At 44.4% G+C, this 23385-nt stretch overlaps 1 protein-coding gene across 1 annotated transcript in view; it reads left to right on the forward strand.

Annotated features, from left to right (window-relative positions):
* Window positions 1-23385, forward strand: part of LOC109923776 (ribosomal RNA processing protein 1 homolog A) — a 44528-nt gene that overhangs the window by 8650 nt on the left and 12493 nt on the right. The window contains exons 4-13 of the mRNA XM_048603193.1: window positions 1649-1734; window positions 2230-2291; window positions 3522-3654; window positions 3991-4055; window positions 4563-4741; window positions 7730-7827; window positions 9713-9810; window positions 12635-12654; window positions 16134-16259; window positions 19362-19942. Coding sequence (XP_048459150.1) covers window positions 1649-1734; window positions 2230-2291; window positions 3522-3654; window positions 3991-4055; window positions 4563-4741; window positions 7730-7827; window positions 9713-9810; window positions 12635-12654; window positions 16134-16259; window positions 19362-19942 — 1448 coding nt within the window. The remainder of the gene's footprint in view (window positions 1-1648; window positions 1735-2229; window positions 2292-3521; window positions 3655-3990; window positions 4056-4562; window positions 4742-7729; window positions 7828-9712; window positions 9811-12634; window positions 12655-16133; window positions 16260-19361; window positions 19943-23385) is intronic.

A 23385-nucleotide genomic window follows, 5' to 3' on the forward strand; every position in this document is an offset into this window, starting at 1 on the left:
TCCCACCCACAGCCTCTAACCTCATCATTCCCCAACCCCGCACCGCCCGTTTCTATCTCCTTCCCAAAATCTACAAACCTGACTGATACCCTTGAGCTGCAGGGTTCTATGTGGACTTCACAAGCTTCAAAATCTCCCCTCCCCCGACCGCATCCTAAAACCAGCCCAGCTCGTCCCCGCCTCCCTAACCATTCCTCCACCTCAAGCCCCACCCCCATCTCCTACCAACTAGCCTCATCCCGCCTCCTTCACCTGTCTGTCCTCCCTGGACCGACCTATCCCCACCCTAACTCCCCATCTACACTCACCTTTACTGGCTCCATCCCCGCCTCTTTGACCTGTCTGTCTCCTCTCCACCTATCTTCTCCCTTATCCATCTTCTATCCGCCTCCCCCTCTCTCCCTATTTATTTCAGAACCCCCTTCTCCTCCCCCATTTCTGAAGAAGGGTCTCGACCCGAAACATCAGCCTTCCGGCTCCTCTGATGCTGCTTGGCCTGCTGTGTTCATCCAGCTCTACACCTTGTATTCTCAGATTCTCCAGCATCAGCAGTTCCTACTATCTCTGTATCAATATTTGGACCTTTGCTTTTCCCAATGTATATAAATGATTTAGATCTTGGTGTGCAGGGGACAATCTCCAAGTTTGTACTAAACATGGAAACTCCAAAAGAATGTTGTCAAGTTGGTTGAGTGGGTGAATAGGTGATAGTTAAGGTTTAATGCAGAGAAGTGAGAGTTGATGCATTTTGGTAGGAAGAACATTGAAAGACGATACAAAACAGGAGATACAATTCTAAAGAGGGTGCAGGAGCAGAGGGAGCTAGGTGAATTTGTGCACAGATCATTGAAGGTGATAGGACAGGTGGAGAGCAGTTAACTAAACATAGCATTCCTGGCTTTATAAATAAGGACATATATTAGCAAGGAAGTGATGTTGTACTTGATTAAGACTTCAGCTGGGGTATTGTGTATAGTTGCAGATGTCACATTACAAGAAGGATGTCAATGTCCTGGAGAGTGTGCAGAAATGATTTACAAGAATGATTCCAGGAATGAGAAACTTCAGTTAGGATAGCTTGAAAAGATTGGGACTGTTTTCCTTCAAGAGAAGCGCTTGATAAAGATTTTTAAAATCTTAAGCACGCTGATCAGAGAAGTTAGGGAGAAGCTGTTCTTGCTGAAAAAGATAGATTTAAAGTGATGTGCAAATGAAGCAACGTTAATGTAAGAAAAAAATATTTTCTCACAGCAAATAGTTAAAGTATGGAAAGCACTGCTGCCTGGAATTGTGGTGGAGGCTTTCTAGAGGAGCATTGGATGGTTATTTGGATAGAAATGGTGGGCAGGGGTATGGGTAAAAAGCAGGAGATTGGCATTAAGTAATAGAACCAGTGCAGGCACATTGGGCCGAATAGCGACCTCCTGCACTCTTCACAATTCTAAGTCTGAGAACTTGCAGGTCAGGCACTGTGCAGACTGAGGTTCTAAGGAGAAAACAGAATGGGTGCAGGAGGGAGGCGATCTCTCTGTTTTGGGATTGATTGATTTTAGCTGTAAGGACTGCTGAATACCTCCAGTGCAGTCTGTTTGCAACTTTGATTTCACTTGAATTTACTGAGCCATCATTACTTCGTATCGTGCTGCAGAGTTCCTGTTCATGGAGACATTCTTTCAGACAATGAATCGTGAGTGGAATGGAATCGATCGTCTTCGTCTGGATAAATTCTACCTGGTGAGATTTATCCTTTAATTGGATTTCCTTTCACTGTTGCTCAGACTCTGGCAGCTACTGGCCTAACACGAAGATTGTATATTTGTTGTTCAGTCAGCTTCATGATATATGGCAGTGACAAAGAGCCACATGGCACCATGAGTGGTGCAGCCCTTGAGCCACATCTCAGTATAAAGATCTGTGGCATACTGTAGGTGGCATTCCACCACCGCCACCACCACCAAAATCCATCTGAACTAAAAGCACAGGTTCCTGCTTTGACTTGAACTGTACGATGCTGAGGCTGTTTATAGCACAGCACTGCTGGTGTGAATGAGATGGGGTACATCAGTGATCTGGAACTGAACCCAGCTCTCCTGATTGATATGGATCAGCTGTGCAAAAGACTGTACTATGAGCTCAGCCATTGTGGAGGTAATGTTTCAAGTAGTGGAGGTTAAAGTGCAGGGTGAATTGTGACTCTCATTGATGTTCTTGCCTGCCTTTGCTCTGCAGCTTATTCGCTTGATGCTGAGGCAATTTCTGGAGGAATTGAAGAGCATGGACTGGGATGACAGGTGAGCGGAGCTTTAAATCACCCTCCTTAAACACAATCTGTTGAGGCTAATTGGCTAGGACCTGTGAACAGTTGTGAATGTGCACTTGGCTGGCACTCCCAGCTGAAACATGGTTTCTTTCGCTGGTGTCATTGTGTATCTGCCACCTGACACTGTTTTATACCTCTGCCACTGCCCTTGTGCCCCCAGGCAGCACATGCCCAGGTCTGGCGCTGATGATTGACTGAAATAAGTCTCTGTGCATGGAAAACTCTATCTTTGACATATCAGGTTTTACAAAATTCTGAAGCAGGAATCTACATTGTAGAGCTCATGTGAACTAAGAAACAATCCAAGCATGACCTTGTAGACAGAGTTCTCTGATTGTTCTTTGTGTTGTTTCTATTGACAGACATGACATTCTAATCCAGAGAGGATTATTGCCTATCCCTAAATGCCCTTGAACTGGGACCATTCAGAGGGCATTTAAGAGTTGTCCTGTATTGCTGTGGCTCAAAACCAGACCAAAATGGGTGGCAAATATCCTTCCCTAAGGAATTTAGTGAACCTTTTTGTTTTCACAATCGCTGGCAGTTTCATGTAATTTCGTGGTCACAAGTATGAATGAATTATGAGCATCTGACTTACGAATGCTTGTACTTACAAGTGAGATTCCTTAATAATATTGATACAATCTTTCACTTGCACTTATGAATGGCCATTTTGTGTTGTACTGTATTGTGTTCTGACTTGAGCACAAATTGACTTATGAATGTACTAGGGACCGTAACCCGTGGACTGCCTGTAATGGGACCCGAGCTTTCAACTCAAATTTATTAATAGAATTTAAATTCCATTAGTTGCTGTTGTGGGTTTGAACCTGTTTCTCCAGAATATTAGTCTGGGCCTCTGAATCACTAGTCCAATGACATTACCATTGTGCCAACTCCTCCCTTGACATGTTGGATATGTCTACATTGTTTTAATGATGAGAGTTCTTGGTTGCTGGCATTGATGTAATGCAGGATCTGTAACTATGGCATCAGTAAACTCAGCTACCTGAAAATACTGTTAACATTTGTAGAAAACTAATGGAAGAGAAAACCTATTTATTTCATAATTGAAGTGAGCAGTGCTGGTTGCTGTTTAATTCAGTGGAACTATGGATATTTAGATGGTTGCACCATGTCTTGAGGAGAGGGATTTCACCTTTGCGTTTTCTGCAGTGAACCATCCTCTTTTTGTTTGCAGTGTTGTCAACCGATTTTTAAGCTGTGTGACAAATGAGGTGCTGAAACCTACCAGTAACACTGAGGCCAGTGGAATTCGCTTTCATTTTGTCGATATCTATCTGCAGGAACTGGCCCAAGTTGGTGCGCACCAGGTAAAGAGAATGAAATCCCTGGATCGGTGGAGTTTTGTAAGGAACTGTTATCTCTGCAATTCTGTCACCATCACTGGTTCTCAGCATCTGCACACTCTGGGGTGATGTTAATGAAGGTATCCAGCAAACTGGAATCTTCAGTGAACCATGGTGCATCCATACATGAATTAATTTATTGGCTACTTAAGATTTCAGGTCCCCTCCCCACTTACCTCCTTTCCATCAGCTCTGGTCAAATATTAAGTTTGTGTGAACTATTTTGAAATCGTTTTGGGAATACAGAATGGGTCATACAATTATTGTACTGTAACTGCATTCTCCCTTCCTTTGGCCCAGCTGTCTGCAGACCAGAACCTGAAGTTTATTGAACCTTTTTGCCGAATTGCTGCCAAAACCAAAGAGTGAGTATCATTCTGTCAGTGTGTCTGTGTCTGTGCTGTGCGAGATGTTTTTTGTGACCCCTACATCAGTGGAATTCCCTCGTGCTCTCTGGCATCTTCACCAGGGTGAGGTTGGTCTCTGTAACTTGAGACCACTCCAGCCTAGATCAATGCGGAAACTGCCTGCTCCACTCCGGGCAAGGAGGGTGACCCCGAATTCCAAACTAGTGAGAGGCACCATGGTCCACAGGTACTGCTGTACGAGTGAGCCTGGACTTAGGCTGCTTCTAAGAACCAAGTCCACCATAACCATGGATAACCAAACTGAGTCTGGAGTATGACTGCAGTGGGTAATGGATCGGGGTCTTGGGGTGTTATTACTCTGGGTGACTGATCGGGGTCTGGGGTATTATCATGTTGGGGAGCTGCTCAAGCCCCAGTGTATTATTACCCTGAACAATCATTGGGGTCTGCTGATTTATTTCTGAATTATTCTAATTCTTGTCCCCCATTGTGCTTTGGCCGCAGTCGAGTTTTGTTTCATGTGGTCTCCCAAGGAATCTTCGAAATGATCGTGGACCAGGCACCTTTTGCTATCGATGATTTGATCAATGAGCTTCAGGGTGAAGAGAATGAGGACAGTGTTTGCGAGGAGCTGAATTCCAGCGACAAAGAGGAAGGTCCATCTCCGTCACCGAAGATAAACGGTGAGGAAATGTTCTGTTATGAATTGGGGTGTCTGGTGTCTTGGTAGCGTTCTTTGGAATTCCCAATGAGGACAGGCAATTTTGTTTAAACGTTCAAGATTCTGAGGAATGCGGGAGGTTCAGCCCCTAAGGGGTCATTCTTCCTGCTTGGACAGTATGGACACGGATGCCAGCATAACTGCTGAATCGTTCACTCAGAGGGTAGTGAATTCTTGGAATTCTCTAGACCAGAGGGTTGTGACTGATCAGGCTTAGAGAGAGCTCTTTAGCACTCAAATGATTTGGTGGTCATGGGATTATGTGTGGAAAGTGAGGTGCTGTGTGATCTTGCTGAATGGTGGAACTTGCTCGACGGGGCATATGGCTTTTTCCATCTCTGATTGCTTCTCTGGCTGCATTAAGAGCATAAGCAACAAAAGCTGTTTGCTTTGAGCTTTGAGTTACTCCCAATGATTTGCTGCTTTGTTGCACCTGGTTTCTGTTGTTCTGGTTCCTGTTTTGGAATGGTCTGCACCTTTGTTGAATTAGGCCGAAGGGCCTGTTTCCATGCCTTATGACTCAATGACTGTGTTTGATGATCTCATTTGGAGATTCTGTGCTTGACCTGAGTTCAGAAGAGGATTGGTCCTGTGAACCCTTGCTAGGAAGTGCTTGTATGAACAGGAACAACTATGACTAATGCTGTTCTTTGTTGAATAGTTTGACAATGCTCCCATGCTTCCTGCACCAACGAGGCACATGGAGAACCTGGAAGGTTTAGGTGTAAAGAATAACCAATTGGATGATGTATTGCAGGCAGTGGTACAGGAATACTGTCATTGGACGTGGGGAACTGATTATCAGAGAGCTGGTTCCACAGGAACCTTGCCATTGGGAATGGGAACAAAATGAGATTCAAAAAGCTATTCTTGATGGTGTGTGCCTGAACAAGACTGGTTTCAAGTCTGACAAGAGGCAGCAGTGTGGTTTCACTCTTGCAACCAGGCAATGAAAATGTTTTAGAGATAGGAGGAACTGCAGATGCTGGAGAATCCGAGACAACAAGGTGCAGAGCTGGATGAACACAGCAGGCCAAGCAGCATCATAGGAGCAGAAAGGCTGACGTTTCGGGCCTAGACCCTTCATCAGAAATGGGGGAGGGGAAGGGGGTTCTGAAATAAATAGGGAGAGAGGGGGAGGCGGATAGAAGATGGATAGGTGGAGAGGAAACAGACAGGTCTAAGAGGCGGGGATGGAGCCAGTAAAGGTGAGTGTAGGTGGGGAGTTAGGGAGGGGGGAGGACGAACAGGTCAAGGGGGCGGGATGAGGTTAGTAGGTAGGAGATGGGGGTGCGGCTTGAGGTGGAAGGAGGGGATAGGTGGGAGGAAGAACAGGTTAGGGAGGCGGGGACAAGCTGGGCTGGTTTTGGGATGCAGTAGGGGGAGGGGAGATTTTGAAGCTTGTGAAATCCACATTGATACCATTGGGCTGCAGGGTTCCCAAGCGGAATATGAGTTGCCGTTCCTGCAACCTTCGGGTAGCACTGCAGGAGGCCCAGGATGGACATGTCGTCTGAGGAATGGGAGGGGGGGTTGAAATGGTTCGTGGGAGGTGCAGTTGTTTATTGCGAACCGAGCGTAGGTGTTCTGCAAAGTGGTCCCCGAGCCTCCGCTTGGTTTCCCCGATGTAGAGGAGGCCACAACGGGTACAGCGGATGCAGTATACCACATTAGCAGATGTCCAGGTGAACATCTGCTTGATGTGGAAAGTCTTCTTGGGGCCTGGGATGGGGGTGAGGGAGGAGGTAGGGGGGCAGGTGTAGCACTTCCTGTGGTTGCAGGGAAAAGTGCCGGGTGTGGTGGGGCTGGATGGGAGTGTGGAGCGGACAAGGGAGTCACGGAGAGAGTGATCCCTCCGGAAAGCAGATAAGGGTGGGGAGGGAAAGATGTCTTTGGTGGTGGGGTCGGATTGCAGATGGCGGAAGTGTCGGAGGATGATGCGTTGGATCCGGAGGTTGGTGAGGACGAGGAGGGTTCTTTTTTGGTTCTTATTGCGGGGGCGGGTAGTGAGGGATGAGTTGCGGGAAATGTGGGAGACACGGTTGAGGGCGTTCTCGACCACTGAAGGGGGGACGTTGTGGTCCTTGAAAAACGAGGACAACTGAGATGTACGGGAGTGGAATGCCTCATCCTGGGAGCAGATGCGGCGGAGGCGAAGGAATTGGGAATAGGGAATGGCATTTTTGCAGGACGGTGGGTGGGAGGAGGTGTATTCTAGGTAGCTGTGGGAGTCGGTGGGCTTGAAATGGATATCGGTTTCTAGGTGGTTGCCCGAGATGGAGACAGAGAGGTCCAGGAAGGAGAGAGAGGTATTGGAGATGGTCCAGATGAACTTAAGGTTGGGGTGGAAGGTGTTGGTGAAGTGGATGAACTGTTCGAGCTCCTCGTGGGAGCACGAGGCGGTGCCGATACAGTCATCAATGTAACGGAGGAAGAGGTGGGGTTTAGGGCCAGTGTAGGTACGGAAGAGGGATTGTTCCACGTAACCTACAAAGAGGCAGGCGTAGCTTGGGCCATGCGGTTACCCATGGCCACCCCCTTTGTCTGTAGGAAGTGGGAGGAATTGAAAGAGAAGTTGTTGAGGGTGAGGATGAGTTCGGCTAAGCGGATGAGGGTGTCAGTGGAGGGGTCTGGTCGGGCCTGCGGGACAGGAAGAAGCGGAGGGCCTTTAGGCAATCTGTATGGGGAATGCAGGTGTATAGGGACTGGACGTCCATGGTAAAGATGAGGTGTTGGGGACCTAATGTTTTGTTTTGTTTTGGTGCAGTGGGAGTGGGAGGAGCAGAGAATCTATTGAGAGTGAGTCACTCAAAATCTTCCTTTACTTAGGTTCTGGGATAGTCAGGTGCCTGTGCTGCCTTTAACTCACAGAGCAGCATTCATTTGTGTGTTAAGCTGCAGCTTGTTGCAAAAGAATTTGAAAATTGATGGGTGGTTCATGTTCTCACAGGTTCCACATCTGAACAGGCTGAGGGGCTGCTGCTGGATGGCCAGGGAGAGAAGCCAAATCCAGCTCAACATGACGATGACATTGGACCTGTGCTTCAGGTATTATTCGATTTGAATGTTAGTGATATCTCTTTTAATTAGAGATTTTAACCAATAGAGGCCACTTGAATGGAATTGTTGAATAGCGCAGTAGCTGGTTCCTTTTGTTGCCTCACCAAATATCACTGAGCCAGTGTACTCCCATCAACATGCCTGCCTATTTTGATGTATGCCTACTATCATTGGGTATGGGGCTGGACTAGCAATTTGGATTGTGAGAAAATTGAGAAATTGGACAGTGTGTTTTGTGGACTTACAATGGAGTGCGTGATCTTCTCAGGTGGCAGAGCAGGCTTGAAGGGCTGAATGGCCTTCTACAGGTGGGAGATAGTAGATATATGTTTGTGAATGATAAAATCTATCTAACTGTCAGTGTAACCCAAGGAGGGAAGGGAGCCTGTCACTTTACCCACACCGACTCATGCATTAACCGTAGCCGTAGTCTGATTTGGAGCTTTGTCATCATTCATCACTGTCACTGATCCAGAATCCTGGAACTAGTTAATGTCACTGTGGGTGTCCCTACAGCAGTTCAAGAAGGCAGCTCATCACCACCTTCTCAAAGGTGGTTGGCCTTGCCAGTGATGCTCACATCTTGAAAATAAGTTTTACCACTGGAGAAAGATAACAATTGCAGTAAGCAGCAGAGGCTTTAACAATTTACAACTAGCTAAAAAGACCCTGGGAGAGGCATTAGCCTGGTGACATCATTGCTAGACTTTTGCTCTAGAAACCAGGTTCAAATCTCACCATGGCAAGTGGTGGAATTATTTTTCAATAAAAATCTGGAATTGAGAGTCTAATGACCACGTAATTGTTGATTATCGGGAAAGCCCATCTGGTTCACTTATTCTTTAGGGAAGGAATCTGCCATCCTTACCTGGCCTGGCCTACATGTGCATACAGACTCAGCAATGTGGTTGACTTTTGAATGCCCTCTGACATGGCCAAACAAGGCACTCCATTGTAAGTAACCATTAGAAAGCCTGAAAAAAAGAATGAAACAGGGCAGATCATGTGGCATCTCTCAAAGTACCAAAAACAGCAATTGCAAACACAGCCCTGTCAACTCCGCAGAGTCCTCCTTTGGTCAAAAATCACACGACACCAGGTTATGGTCCAACAGGTTTATTTGACAACACTAGCTTTCGGAGCGTTTCTCCTTCTTCACGTGTAGTGAGAGTGGCATCAAGACGCACAATTTATAAATAATAGATAGAAAGATCATACAACTGATGCAAGTGTGTTGAATAAACCTGAAATGGCTGGCTGACCACCCCCCCCCCCGCCGTTAAATCTTTAATCAGTTAGAAAGGAGATGCAGGTTTCGATTGATTAAAATGCAAATCCCAGAATTTCTTTCAAGTCACTGCCTGAGATAACTAAAGGTTTTATCAGTGTATACAAAAAGTCACATTTCAAGTCAGACAATCCATTTTAGGTGTGAGGCGTCATTTAGCATCTGTGTTTTAGTTCCAAAGCAGGAATTTAAGAAATGCCCCATTGACTGACTGTGTCTACAAATTGTGGGCTTTTTGAACAAAATAGAATGTGTGTGCAAATGCAAATTCACCCCATAGATCTGTGTCTGTTTGTGCGCGCGCGTGTGTCTGTCTGTGCATGCGCATGTGTGCACCTGTGACTCTGTGTGTGAATGTCTGTGTATGTGTGCCTGTGTACGCATGTGTCCGTTTGTCTGTCTGTGTGTGTGAGGTCACAAAAGTCTTCCTATCCGATAATGTGGTTTTTGAACTGCAAATTATTTTGTCATATTGGAATATTTCTGTTGTAATATCATGTTAATACAGAACGTCTTTGCTGCTTGCTATCATGTACAAATTGGACTCTGCAGTATCTTAAAGTCCTCTGTTTCTTATGTGTGCAGTTCAACTATGAAGCTCTTGCTGACCGACTTTTCCAGCTGTCCAGCAGGGGAAACACTCCTGCCCAGAACAGGAAGCGTCTCTATAAGTTGGTGAAAAAGTAAGCGCTTCTCTTGTACATTTTTATTGTGTGCAAGTGCACATGGACCCTCAGTCTGCACAAATACCCATTTCGCCTTCTGAATTTCACACTGGTCCCTACTTATGTCTCTTGCTGTTCCCAACCCTTGATTTAACCCCCACCACTTTTCCACTTCTCTGCACTCGATCTTGCTTCATATGTCTCCTGATACATGTGTGCCCATCTGCAACCTTTGTTTTCTCTTGCCCTCCATCACCCTAAATAAAACTCTTCTGAATAATGTCATTATTTGAAGGTGCTGTATGTGCACAACTGTAGTTGTGTTTGTGTGATGGTTAGTTGTACCCATAACCTGAGTAAAGTAACACTGTGGAGATTAACTGAAAAACACTAGGGATAAATAACATACTGTAAGGTGAGGGAAGTAAGGAATTAGAAAAGTTGGGTGATAAGATTAAGCTTAAATCATGGCAGTGAGGACAGCTGAGAGGTATGTGGGAAGTCCATGCAACCTATCGGCTTCCAAGATGGCCATGTGTACAGGAAGTGCTCTCAACTGCAGAAATCTGAGTCTGGGTTTCAGAGGTCACCCGGCATCTGGAAATACTGGCGCATCTGTGACACTGAGAGTTACGTGGATAGCACATTTAGAGAGGTGGCCACACCGCAGCTCAAGGTACGAGAGGAAAGAAGGGAATAGGTGACCACCAGACAGGCAGGTAGTGCCGGCACCCCTGGGGTCCTGTTCATAAATAATCATCCAATGCCATCTTGAAAGCCTCAATTGAACTTGCTTCCATCACATTTCCAGGCTGTGTATTCCCTACCCTAACTCCTCACTATATGAAAACGTTATTTCTCATATCACTCTTGCTTCGTTTGCACATCACTTTAAATTTGTGCCATCTTGTTCTTGGTCCTTCTAATGAGCAAGAACAATTTCCCCCTGTCTACCCTATTCAGCCTACTCATGATTTTCAAAACTTCAATCAGATCTCCTCTCAGCCTCCTTATCTCCAAGGAGAACAGCCCCAATTTCTTCAATCTATTCTCATCACTGAAGTTTCTCATACCTGGAGCCATTCTTGTAAATTACTTCTGCACTTTCCAATACATCCACATCTTTCCTATAATGTGGCACCCACAATTGTACACACTATTCCAGCTGAGGTCTAACAATGGGTATTACGCAAGTTTAAAATCACCCCCCTGTTCTCATACTCTGTGTCCCTGTTAATAAAACTGAGGACAATGTATGTTTTAATAACTGCTCTCTCCACCAGTCCTATTACTTTCAATGATCTGTGAACTTATTCACCCAAGTCCCTCTGCTCCTGCACCCCCTTTAGAATTGTACCTCGGATTTTATATTTCTTACCAACATGCATCACCTCTCATTTTTCTGCATTAAACCTCATCTGCTCACTCCACCAACTTGTCAATGCTGTTTTGGAGTTTCGCATGGTCCTCCTCACAGTTTACAATTTTTCCAAGTTTGGTGTCATCTGCAAACTTTGAAATTGTCCCCTATACATCAAGATCCAGATCAGTAATATAGTAATCAGGAAAAGAAAAGATCCCAATAGTGACCCTAAAGGAACTCCGCTACAAACCTTCTTTCAGTTCAAAAGCCATCCATTTGACCATTACTCTCTGTTTCTAATCGCTCAGCCTATTTTGTATCCATGCTACTACTGACCCTTTTATACCTCCAGTTGTAAATGAAGTTTAATGCAGAGAAATGACAGATGATGCACGGTTATGCCACTCTTATACTACAATCTGTAACTTGCTTGAAACATCTCTGTGGCACTGTATATCAAATGCCTCTGGAAATCCATGTACATTACACCAGCAAGAGAGGAGATTGTTGAGGCCTTGACCAAGATCTTTGTTACCCTCTTTGCGCCTTTACATGACTTTTTAAAAAAAAACTCTTAAGTTTGTTGAACAGGATTTTTCCTTTAGAAATCCATGCTCACTCTTCCTATTCATGCCACTGTCTTCCATATGATTATTAATTCTATTCAGAACAGCTGTTTCTAGAGGCTTCCCTCCCACCGAAGTTAAATGAATTGGTCAGTGAACTTGATCAATGCTGAAATGTTTGTTATTCTCCAGACCTCTGGCACCTCCTGCTTCTCTGGCGAAGAGAATAAGATTGTGGACAGAGTTTCCTTTGCCAACACGACTTTGGCAGCAACCTCCTATTTTGTAAAGATAGACACAGAGTATAAATTCAACACCTCAGTTATGCCCCGTGCCTCTGTCTGTAAATCTCCATTTTGGTCTGTCATTGGTCCTGCTCCTCCTATGACCACTGTCTTACTGTTATTGTGTCTGTCAAAGACTTTTGGAGTTCCCTTTGTTAGCTGCTAGGCTTTTGTTTTCTCTTTACTTTTATTTTCTCTCTTTCTCTCTCTTTTGTTCTTTTTCTTTCTAATCTTATTTCTGTCTCCTTTTCCATCAACAAAACTCTGGACTTGTTTGTCCTAACTTTTCCACTGGAGGGAGTTTACCTTGTCTGTACCTGAACCATCTGCTCCTTGTAGGCAGTCGATTGTGTAGTTATTCTTTTTCCTGCTAACCCCTCATTACAAACACTCCTGCTCAACTCTGTCCTTGCGGATAGGATCGTTGTTGGAGTTAGGTACAGGTTTATGATAGACAAGAGAGTACAGTTTTGGGGGTAGATAGGAAAATGGATTGAGACCACAATTGGCTCAGCCATAATCTTATTGAAAGACAGGGTAGGCTCGAAGAGCAGGATGATCTTTGCTAATTCACATATTCATATGTTGCATGTCTTTATGTAATTGTTTTTCCTTTTCTATCCCTTTAGGTTCCGGGATTTAGCTGAAGGTGAGGATGGATGGCTTTGCTCAGTCTGTCACTGTCACTGGTTTTGCTCTTCACTTGATATTTTTTCAGCTTATATAAAGGGACAATTGCTGTTCCCACTTTGGTGGTCAATTTTCACAATTCTGGCCTTCTAACTTTGAGATGTGCAGAACTGAAGGATAAAGGGGGGAACTTGGTGCTTGGAGGCTGGGGATGTGGACAAGATTCTGAATGAGTATTTTGTCAGTATTCACCCAGGAGAAGGATATGGAGGATAGTGGAGCATGCTAATATGCTAGGGCATTCTGAGGTCAAGAAAGAAGTGGGGTTGGGTCTCTTGAAGAACATTAAGGTGCATACACCCCCAGAGCCCAATGGTGTCGATCCCAGGTTGTTGAGAGAGGCAAGAGAGGAGATTTGTTGAGGCCTTGACCAAGATCTTTGTATTATTGCTAGCCACTGGAGAGGTCCTGAGGACTGGCAAGTAGCTAATATTGTTCCCTAATATTGTTCCCTAATATTGTTCCCTAATATTGTTCCTCTGTTCAAGAAGGGAAATAGGGATAATCCAGGAAACTGTAGACAGTCTCACAATGACAGTTGGGAAGCTATTGGAGAGAATTCTTGGGAGTAGAATTTATGTGCATTTGGAAAAGCATGGCCTAATTAGGGACAGTCAGCATGGCTTTGTGCAGGGCAGGTCATGTCTTACTAACTTGATTGAATTTTTCAAGGGGTTGATGAAGGTGATCAATGAGGGTAGAGCAGTGGATGTTGTCTACATGGATTTTAATAAGGCTTTCGACAAGCTCCCTCATGTAGGCGCATCCAGAAGATTGAGATGTATAGGATCCACAGTGACCTGGCTGCTTGGATTCAGAATTAGCTTGCCTGTCAGAGGCAGAAGGTAGTGGTGGAAGGCTGTTTTTCTGGCTGGACGTTTGTGACCTTTTGTAGTGTTCCACATAAACCTGTACTGGGACCTCTGCTGTTTGTGGTTTATATAAATGACTAGGATGAAAATGTAGATGGATGGGTTAGTAAATTTGCAGATGACGCAAAAACCGGTGGAATTGTAGATACTGTAGAAGGTTGTCAAAGGATACAACGGGATATAGATAATTGCAGATACGGGCAGTGAAATGGCAGATAGAGTTTAATCCAAGCAAGTATGAGATACTACAATTTGGGGAGATCAATTGTTAAGGAAAAGTATGCAGTTACTGGCAGGACCCTGAAAAACATTGATGTACGGAGGGATCTTAGGGTTCGAGTCCATAGCTCCCTGAAAGTGGCTGTGCAAGTAGATAGGGTGGTAAAGAAGGCGTATGGGATGCTTGCCTTTATTGTTTGGGGAATCGAGTACAAGAGTCAGGGTGTCATGTTGCAGCTTTATAAGACTTTGGTTAGGCCACATTTAGAGTATTGCATTCAATTTTGATCGCCACATTACAGGAAAGGTGTGGAGGCGTTGGAGAGGTTGCGGAAGAGGTTTATCAGGATGCTGCCTGGATTACAGTGTATGAGCTATAAGGCGAGGCTAGAAAAACTCAGGTTATTTTCTCTGGAGCAACAGAGACTGAGGGGAGACTTGATAGAAGTGTACAAAATTATGAGATGCATAGATAGGGTTGACAGTCAGAATCCTCCCAGAGTTTAAATATCTAATACAAGGAGGTATGCATTTATGGTGAGAGAGGGAAAAGTTCAAAGGAGATGTGAGGGGTGAGTTTTCTAGACAGAGTGATAGACATTTGGAACACGCTGCTGCTGGTGATGGTGGTGGAGGCAGATACGATAGGGCCATGTAAGAGACTTTTAGATAAGCAGGCAGAAGGGATTAGTTTAATTTGGTGTCCTGTTTGGCACAACATTGTGGGCCGAAGGGCCCGTTCCTGTTGTGTACTGTTCTATGTTTTAACTACTTTGTGGAGCACTCTGGTGGGAAGATCTAATTTTCATGTGACTTCAGAGTCTGGATGAATGGAGGAGTGTGATGCATTAAATTGTATTAACAAGAAAGGGCACCAGTGTAAACTAGGAGAATGGCTATTTTAGAGAGAGGATTAATTGATGACCTGAGACTCTGGGAAGCTCCAACTGAATCCAGCTTGTCAGGAATGTGATACTAAATAAAAACCGTATTGCTGTAAATCAGGAACAAAAGCAAAGTTGCTGGAAAAGCTCAGCAGGTCTGGCAGCATCTGTGAAGTTAAAAACAGAGTTAACGTTGGGGTCCGGTGATCCCGGTTCTGAGGAACGGCCACCGGACCCCAACGTTAACTCTGTTTTCTCCTTCTGGACGCTGCCAGACCTGCTGAGCTTTTCCAGCAACTTTGTTTTTGTGTCAGGAATGTGAGTTAGTTACAGTTCATTTTCTGTATGTTTCTAGAGTGACAGTGAATAAAGAAGGATTTACTCCTCTAAGTGCAAATGGAATTGTCCCTTTCATACACTAGAAGGAATTTTTCTAATGCAGTACCGTGGTGTTCCTGTGCTAGGTGTGTTTGATGGGGTCAGTGTAGAAAGAGCTTTACTTTGTGTTTAACCTCAAGCTGTCCTTGTCCTGGAAGTGTTTAATGGGGACAGTGTAGAGGGAGCTTTGACCATGTAAGTGACCAGCAAGACAGGTGATCAACTATTCTTGCTGTACCCCCATTTTAAAATCAATGTAGCCTCACCTGGAGCCCTCCACTCATCCTAAAGTGTTCTTATTAAGGAGCCGACTTGCTACCAGGGTATAAGAGTCATGCTGTGAAAGTTGTTGGAAACCACCATAATAAACCAGAGTAAATGTTTCGTAAACTAGGTGGGAATTAGACACAGCCAGACCAAGCTCTGTTGCAGTTTGTAGTCCCACCTGAGAAGAATTGATTGACAGAAAAACCTCTTGGTGTGCATTGAACTATGTTAAGTAGTTTTGTCCTGACAATATTAATGGAATTCCTATGTTACAGTTTGGCTCTTTGTGCATAGTCTGATTTATTTTTCATATTTCTTTTTGTAGCTCTATTCGGTTAATCCCTTATTCCATTGTTCTTGCAATTTATTTTCTTTTCAAACATTTCTCCAATTTCTTTTCGGAAATAATTATTTAGTTTGCTTTCACCTGCAGACAGCACATTGCAGCTCACCATGAGTTTGTGAAGCAGCTGGTCTTCTCTCTGTTATTCAATTACAGTGAGAATCCCTTAGGACATGGTTCAATATTCCTCAAATACACATAGAAAGCTTTGGACTAATGGCTCTCAACTTCAGTTTGCCTGTTGAAAAAAGGAGTTTTCTTATTAACTGAGTCCAGGGTCCATCTGTAACGTGTTTCATGTTTTGAACCCTGAGAACTGCGTAACAACAGAGCAGTTCTGCAATGTTTTCTTGATTTTTCTTTTATGCTTTGCCCCTCTCTTTACAAGTTCAGCGTCACCATTTTTTTTTCTTTTTAATAGTCATTATGAACTTGCTTTCTCTTGACGAAATGTAAAATTATGCTTTAACCACAGGAATATTTCCACAAGATGACTTCCCTGAAGATTTGTCAACAGATGAGGAAGATGAAGATTCCTGGAGGAAGAAGAAAAAGAGGAAACACCGAGTGGAAAAGTTGGAGGAGAAACTGGAAGAAGTGGGTAAGTTTTTTTTTCTCGTCTTCATTGGGGTGGGAGGTGGTGGAGAGCAGGCCCATGTTTAAAAAAAACTTCAGCGAGTAAGTTAGTGTTATGCTCCCAGCTAATGTAATGACTGCACAAATCAGAGCCCAGTGTGAAATCAGGCTTGATAGATCATTTTGTTTTCACTTAACAAGATGGTCTTTTGCTGAAATGCAATGATGGAGATTGGTTTTAGCAATAAAAATTTTTATTACGCAGAAGAAATACAGATAAAATAGAATAAACAAAGCTGTTTACATAGAACACAATTTGAAAGATTTTGAAACAGAATTAAAATACAATCCCATCTGTATCCACCACTGTCACTTTAACAATACTCAAAACACCAGAGAGAATATACTTCTTTATCAAATCGATAAGTTTGACTCAGCCATTTCTTTCAGTTCCGTGTCTCGAGAGTTTGATAACCTCTTCCTTGATTATTCTCACAACTCAGCTTAAACCTTGTTAGCTTCAAATAATCCCTTCAGGGTTCTAACTGAGCACTTCTGGCCCAGAGCTTTAAACTGATACGCTGAAACTGAGATAACCTATTTCCTAACTTTTCTGAACTAACTCCTTCAGGAGAAACTTTTTCATACACTGAACTTCAAGCAGGATGTTCAAGAGCAGGAGGAACCTGGTGTAAGTATGTGCACAGATCATTGAAGGTGGCAGGACAGGTGGAGAGAACAGTTTATAAAGCATCACAAGCCTGGATTTTATTAATAGGGGCATAGCATACAAGAGCAAGGCGGTGATGTTGAACTTGCACAAGACACTTGTTAGACTTGTGCTGGAGTATCATGCCAGAAAAGTTACCAAAGTCCCAGAGGGCCATAGGGCTCTTTCATCATTAGAGAATGGTGAGTGCTGGTGGTTTAACCTCGGGGTCATACACCTGAGGTGGGAGGAGAGGTTCAGAAGGAGAGTCCTTCATGGTAATCTCAGTCAGTTCAGGAATTGACCCGCACTGTTGGTGTTACTCTGCATCATAAGCCAGTCTTCCAGCCAAGTGAACTAACCGACCCCCAGTTTTGTGTACAGTTCTGGGTGCCACATTGTAGGAAAGATGTGAACGCATTGGAGAAAATGCAGAAGAGATTGGCAAGAATGGTTCCAGGCATTAGAAATTTCAATAATGGGAATAGATTGGAAAGGTTGGGAACTTTCAGGCACCTGTCCTGCCACCTTCAATGTTCTGTTTGGAGAGAAGAAGGCTGAGGAGATTTTATATATTTTTATCCAGAATGTTGAGAGGTCTGGATTGAGTGAATTGTGAGAAACTCTTCCATTCACCACAGTATTTAGAACGAGAGGGCATAGATTTAAAGTGATTTCCAAAAGAAGCAAAGGTGATTTGAGAAAAAGTGAGTGGTTAGGGTGTGGAATGTACAGAACCATACAGTGCAGATGAGGCCTTTCAGCCCACCAAGGCTGAACTGACACATGAGAAACACCTGACTTGCAATCTAATCCCATTTACCAGCACTTGGCCTATAACCTTGAATGTTATGACATACCAAGTGCTCATCCAGATACATTTTAAAGGATGTGAGCTAACTCACCTCTACCACCCTCCCAGACAGGGCATTCCAAACCGTCACCACCCTCTGGCTAAAAAGATTTTCCTCACATCCCCCTAAAGCTCCTGCCCCTCACTTTGAGCCTGTGACCCCTCGTGACTGACCCTTCATTTAAGGGGAACAGCTGCTCCTTATCCGTTCTGTCCATGACCCTCATAATCTTGTACATCTCAATTAGATTGTCCCTCAGTCTTCTCTGCTCCAATGAAAACAACCCAAGCCTGTCCAACCTTTCCTCATAGCTTCTGCTTTCCATTCCAGGCAGCATCCTGGTGAATCTCCTCTGCACCCCCCCTGGTACAATTGCATCCTTCCTGTAATGTAACAACCAGAACTGCATACAGGACTCTAGCTGGGATCTCACCAAAGTTCTGTACAGCTCCAGCTTGACTTCCTGCTTTTGTAATCTATGCCTTGATTGATAAAGGCAAGTGTCCCATGTGCCCTTTTCACCACCCGACTAACATGCCCATCCACCTTCAGAGACCAGTGGACAAACACTCCAAGGTCCCTTTGTTCCACAGAACTTCCTAGTTCCATGCCGTTCATTGAATGCTTCCTTGTCAAATTACTCCTTCCAAAGTGTGTCACTTAGCATATTTCAGGGTCAAATTTCATCTGCCACTTATCTACCCACCTGACCATCCCATTTATATCTTCTTGTAGCCCAAGACACACAGCCTCGCTGCTAACCACCCAACTAATCTTTGTGTCGTCTGCAAACTTACGAATCCAACCCCCCACACAGTCATCTGTATTATTTATATAAATGTCAAATAATAGGAGACCCAGCACAGATCCCTGTACGCCACTGGACACTAGCTTCCAGTCACTAAAGCAGGCTCTATCATCACCCTCTTTCTCCTACAACTGAGGCAATTCTGAATCCACTTTGTGAAGTTACTCCGAATCCCATGTGCATTCGTTCTCTTGATAAGTCTCCAATGTGGGACCTTGTCCAAAGGTGTTACAAAATTCTATATAAGCTACGTCAACCGCAGTACCATCGTCTACACACCTGGTCACCACCTCGACAAAATGAAAATTTGTTAGGCACGTCCTCCCTCTGGCAAAGCCATGTTTACTGTCTCTGATCAAGCCTTGCCCCTCCAAGTGGAGATAGATGCTCTCCTTCAGAATTTTCTCCAGTAGTTTCCTTACCACTGATGTGAGAGTGACTGTTCTGTAGTTCTCTGGCTGATCTCTACAACATTTCTTAAATATTGGAACCACTGCCTGGCAATGTGGTGGAGGCAGGTTCAATTGAGGCGTTCAAGAGAACATTGTTTCTATCCAACTAATTAATGAATGTGCAAGGGATGGGGGGGATGGCAGGAGAATGGCATTAGGTGCTCAGTTGGAGGGCTGGCGCTATTCATTGGGCTGAATAGCTGCCTACTGTCTTGTTACTATTGTGATCTTGTGCTGTGCTCGTGACCTCTGTGCAGTTAGTTAGAATTGTTGTTCTGACTGGCTGTTTGTGATTTATTTTCAGATAAAAAGAAATCAGTAAAAGGACAAAAGAGAAAGAAAAAGCCTTCCAAACAGAAACTCCTTTCAGTCAGCGACAGGACTGACGAGCCAATAGTGGAAGATGGAAGTGAAGGGTCTAACCCTATAGAGCAGGAGCCTGCACGGATAAGGAAGAAAAAATTGAGAACCACCAAAATGAAGCAGAGGTTGTTGAGTGCTGCAGTCAGTGGTGACGTGTCAGAGGTTAGAGGTCAGGCACAGGAAAATGGCTGCAGTGACCAGTTGAGTCCGTCTGTGCTGAGTATGCTGCCTGTGACATCTGATGTTGACTCTGTGACACCCACAGCCAAACTGAAGAGGAGGAGGAGGAAGATTCACACTGACTCCGAAGGGAGCAGTTTTGCTGAAGACTCAGCACCAACAGAACCTGTTGTCGGGAAGAAAGTTAAAAAATTGCTTGTGAAGCTGAGAAAGCTGCAATCCAAGAAGCAGGCAGGGGGTGACCAACCATCAACAAACCAAGCAGCAGGCAGGAGAAAGAGGAAGGGGAAAGAGCTGACTGAAGGAACCAGTGATAGCAAAAAGCTGAAAGTCAAAAACTGTGTAAGTTGAAGTGGTCCTCAATCTCTTGCTGCTGTGTTTGATGAGTTTAGCAGTGGAGATGATGTCTCACAGTCAGGATGATGCTCTTCACCTGTCTGACTGCTTTCAGTGTAACTTTTTCTTTATTCATTCACGGGATGAGGACGTCACTGGCCAGGCAGCATTTATTGCCCATCCCTAGTTAGCCAGAGGACAGTTAAGAGTCAACCACATTGCTGTGGGTCTGGAGTCACATGTAGGCCAGATCAGGTACGAATGGCAGTTTCCTTGCCTAAAGGACATTAGTGAACCAGCTGGTGGATTTTTCCGACAATCAACAATGGATTCACAGTCATCATTAGATTCTTAAATCCAGACATTTTTATTGAATTCAAATTCCACCATCTGCCGTGGCAGGATTCAAACCTGTGGTCTCTGGATTAATAGTCCAGTGATAATACCACTAGGCCATCGACTCCCCCATCCTTACATCCCTACTCTCTGTTGGCTGTCACAAACTCTCAAAGTTGGGGCTAGTTTCAATTTAGATCTGCCAGGCTGAAGGCTGACAATGTGTGAGCAGGAGGCTGTTAGTGCAGAAAGTCTGTTATGGTATTGTGAGCTGCTCCTGGCTGGTGTCCACTTCCACTCCACTTATTTTCCCCAGCATCCACAGTCTTTCAGCAGAGCGACTCTCAGATTTCCACACCTTGTTACCTTGTAAATGGACATTACCTGACACTCACTTTAGGAGTCAGCCAGCTGTCAGGTGAGCCATGCATCCCTGCCCCCACTTTGGGACTCAGCTGATGTGGGGCAGCGGTGCAGTGTGAAAGCAAACGGACAACTTGACTTTCTTTCACTTCCTTTAACTGCAAGTATCTCCGACAAGAAAGAATCTAACCACTGCCTTTGGCGATCGACAGCATTGCCATCATTGTATACCCCACTAGGGGTTACCTTTGACCAGAAACTCAACTGGACTTGCCATATAAACGCGAGCAGGTCAGAGGCTAGGAATACAGCAACGAGTAACTCGCCTCCTGACTACCCAAAGCCTGTCCACCATCTACAAAGCACAAGTCAGGAGTGTGATGGAATACTCCCACATGCCTGGATGGGTGTAGTCCAATATCACTCAAGAAGCTTGACACTATTTAGACATAGCCATTTCCTTGATTGGCATCACATCTACAAACATTCACTCCCTCCACTAGCAATGCTTAGGGCAGCAATGTGTACTATCTGCAAGATGCATTGCAGAAATTCACCAAGGCTGCTGAGATAGCACCCTCCAAACCCATAGCCACTTCCATCTTGATGGACAAGGGTAGTAGAGACATGGGAACACCAGCAACATTGAGAAGGAGTTGAGAATTTGTCTCTGATTGTTCAGTCTTTGCTAGTATTGGGATGGGGGTTACTGATTATCTTGTGGATGGATGTTGGGTGTAGACAAAGACTGGTGAAGATGCAGTCTCATTTTCCCTTTAGTCTGCCTGAATTCACTGATAATGACTGAGATGTCAGTACTATATAGGACAGTACAGCACAGGAATAGACCCTTCGGTTTACCATGTCTTGCTGACCATGATGCCATTGTAAACTAATCCCATCTACCAGCATATGGACCATGTCCCTCTATTCTCTGCTTGTTCATGTGTCTGTTGGAATGCCTCTTAAACTTTGCTAACGTACCTGCATCTACCACCTCTTCTGTCGGTGTACTCCAGGCACCTATCACCCTCTTTTTTTTTAAAAAAAAATACCTCTAACATCTCTTTCAAACTTGCCTCCTTTCACCTTAAACCTGTGTCCTCTAGTATTTGACATTTACATCCTGGGAAAAGGCACTGACTATCCACCGTATCGATGCCTCTCATAATTTGATATACTTTCATTAGGTCGCCCCTCAGCCTCCGACACTCTACCTAAAACAATCCAAGTTTGTCCAACCCCTCCTTATAGCTAATACTCCAATCCAGGCAACGTCCTGGTAAACCTCTTTTGCAGCCTCTCCAAACCCTTCACATCCTTCCTGCACTGTGCTGACCAGAATTCCCACAATACTCCAAGTGTGGCCTAACTAAAGTTTTGTCCAGCTGTAACATGACTTGCCAACTTTATACACAATGCCCCAACTGATGAAGGCAAGCATGCCATATGCTGTGTTTACCACTTTATCTACTTGTTTTTTATTCATTAGTGATACACGGATGTCACTGGCTGGCCAGCATTTATTGCCTGTCCCTTTTCATAAGTGAATAAATGAAAAGTTCACAGCAATCTGACAGTTGTGTTGGAAAGAGGCATTTGATTGTGTGGCTTAACTGCCTTTGTATCTAGCATAGTTTTTAAAATTTATTCATTCATTGAACATGGGTGTTGCTAACTGGGTCAGCATTTATTGCCTGTCCTAGTCCCTCCCTTGAGAAGGTGGTGGTGAACTATTGCAGTCCATTTTTTTTTTTCTTTATTCATTCATGGGATGAGGGCCTCACTGGCCAGGCAGCATTTATTGTCCATCCCTAATTGCCCAGGGGGCAGTTTAGAGTCAACCACATTGCTGTGGGTCTGGAGTCATGTGTAGGCCAGACCAGGTAAGGGTGGCACTTTCCTTCCCTAAAGGACATCAGTGAACCAGATGGGTTTTTCCAACAATCAGCAATGGATTCGCAGTCATCATTAGATTCTTAATTCCAGATATTTGTATTTAATTCACATTCCACCATCTGCAATGGCAGGATTCGAACCTGGGTCCCCAGAACATTATTGTTGGACTGTTAATCCAGAGACCCGGATAATTACACTAGACCATTGCCTCCCCGTCCATGTGCTATAAGCTAACCCAAAATGCCCTTAGCAAGGCAATTCCAGGATTTTGACCCAGCAACATTGCAGGTACTGCAATATATTTCCAAGCCAGTTTGGTGAGCGGGTGGAGGGGAACTTGCAGGTGGAGGTGTTCCCATGTATCTGCGGCCCAGTCCTTCTAGATGGAAGTGAAAGGTGCTGTCCAAGGATCTTTGGTTAATTTCTGCCACTTTCTGGGAGCAACCTAAGATCCCTTTGTATATCAATGCTCCTAAGGGTCTGCCATTTTCTGTATAATTGCATTTGACCGCCCAAAATGCATCACCTCACTCTTGTACGGATTAAACTCCATCTGCCATTTCTCCGTTCAACCTTCCAACTGATCTGTATCCTTTGACAAAATTCCACACTATTCACAACTCCCCCAATTTTCATGTCATTTGCAAACTTACTGATGAGACATTGGTGTCCGAATCATTTATGTATATTACAAACAAGAGGTCCCAGCACTGATCCTTTCAGAGCACCATTGATCACAGACTTCCAGTCAGCAAAACACACCACCTCAACTACCCTCTGTCTATCCTCCAACTCAATAACTCAGTGTGGATTCCATTAACTTAATCTTCTGGACCAGCCTATCATGAGGT

This window comes from Rhincodon typus, chromosome 11, assembly GCF_021869965.1.
Source record: "Rhincodon typus isolate 14 chromosome 11, sRhiTyp1.1, whole genome shotgun sequence".
Classification (NCBI taxonomy): Eukaryota; Metazoa; Chordata; class Chondrichthyes; order Orectolobiformes; family Rhincodontidae; genus Rhincodon; species Rhincodon typus.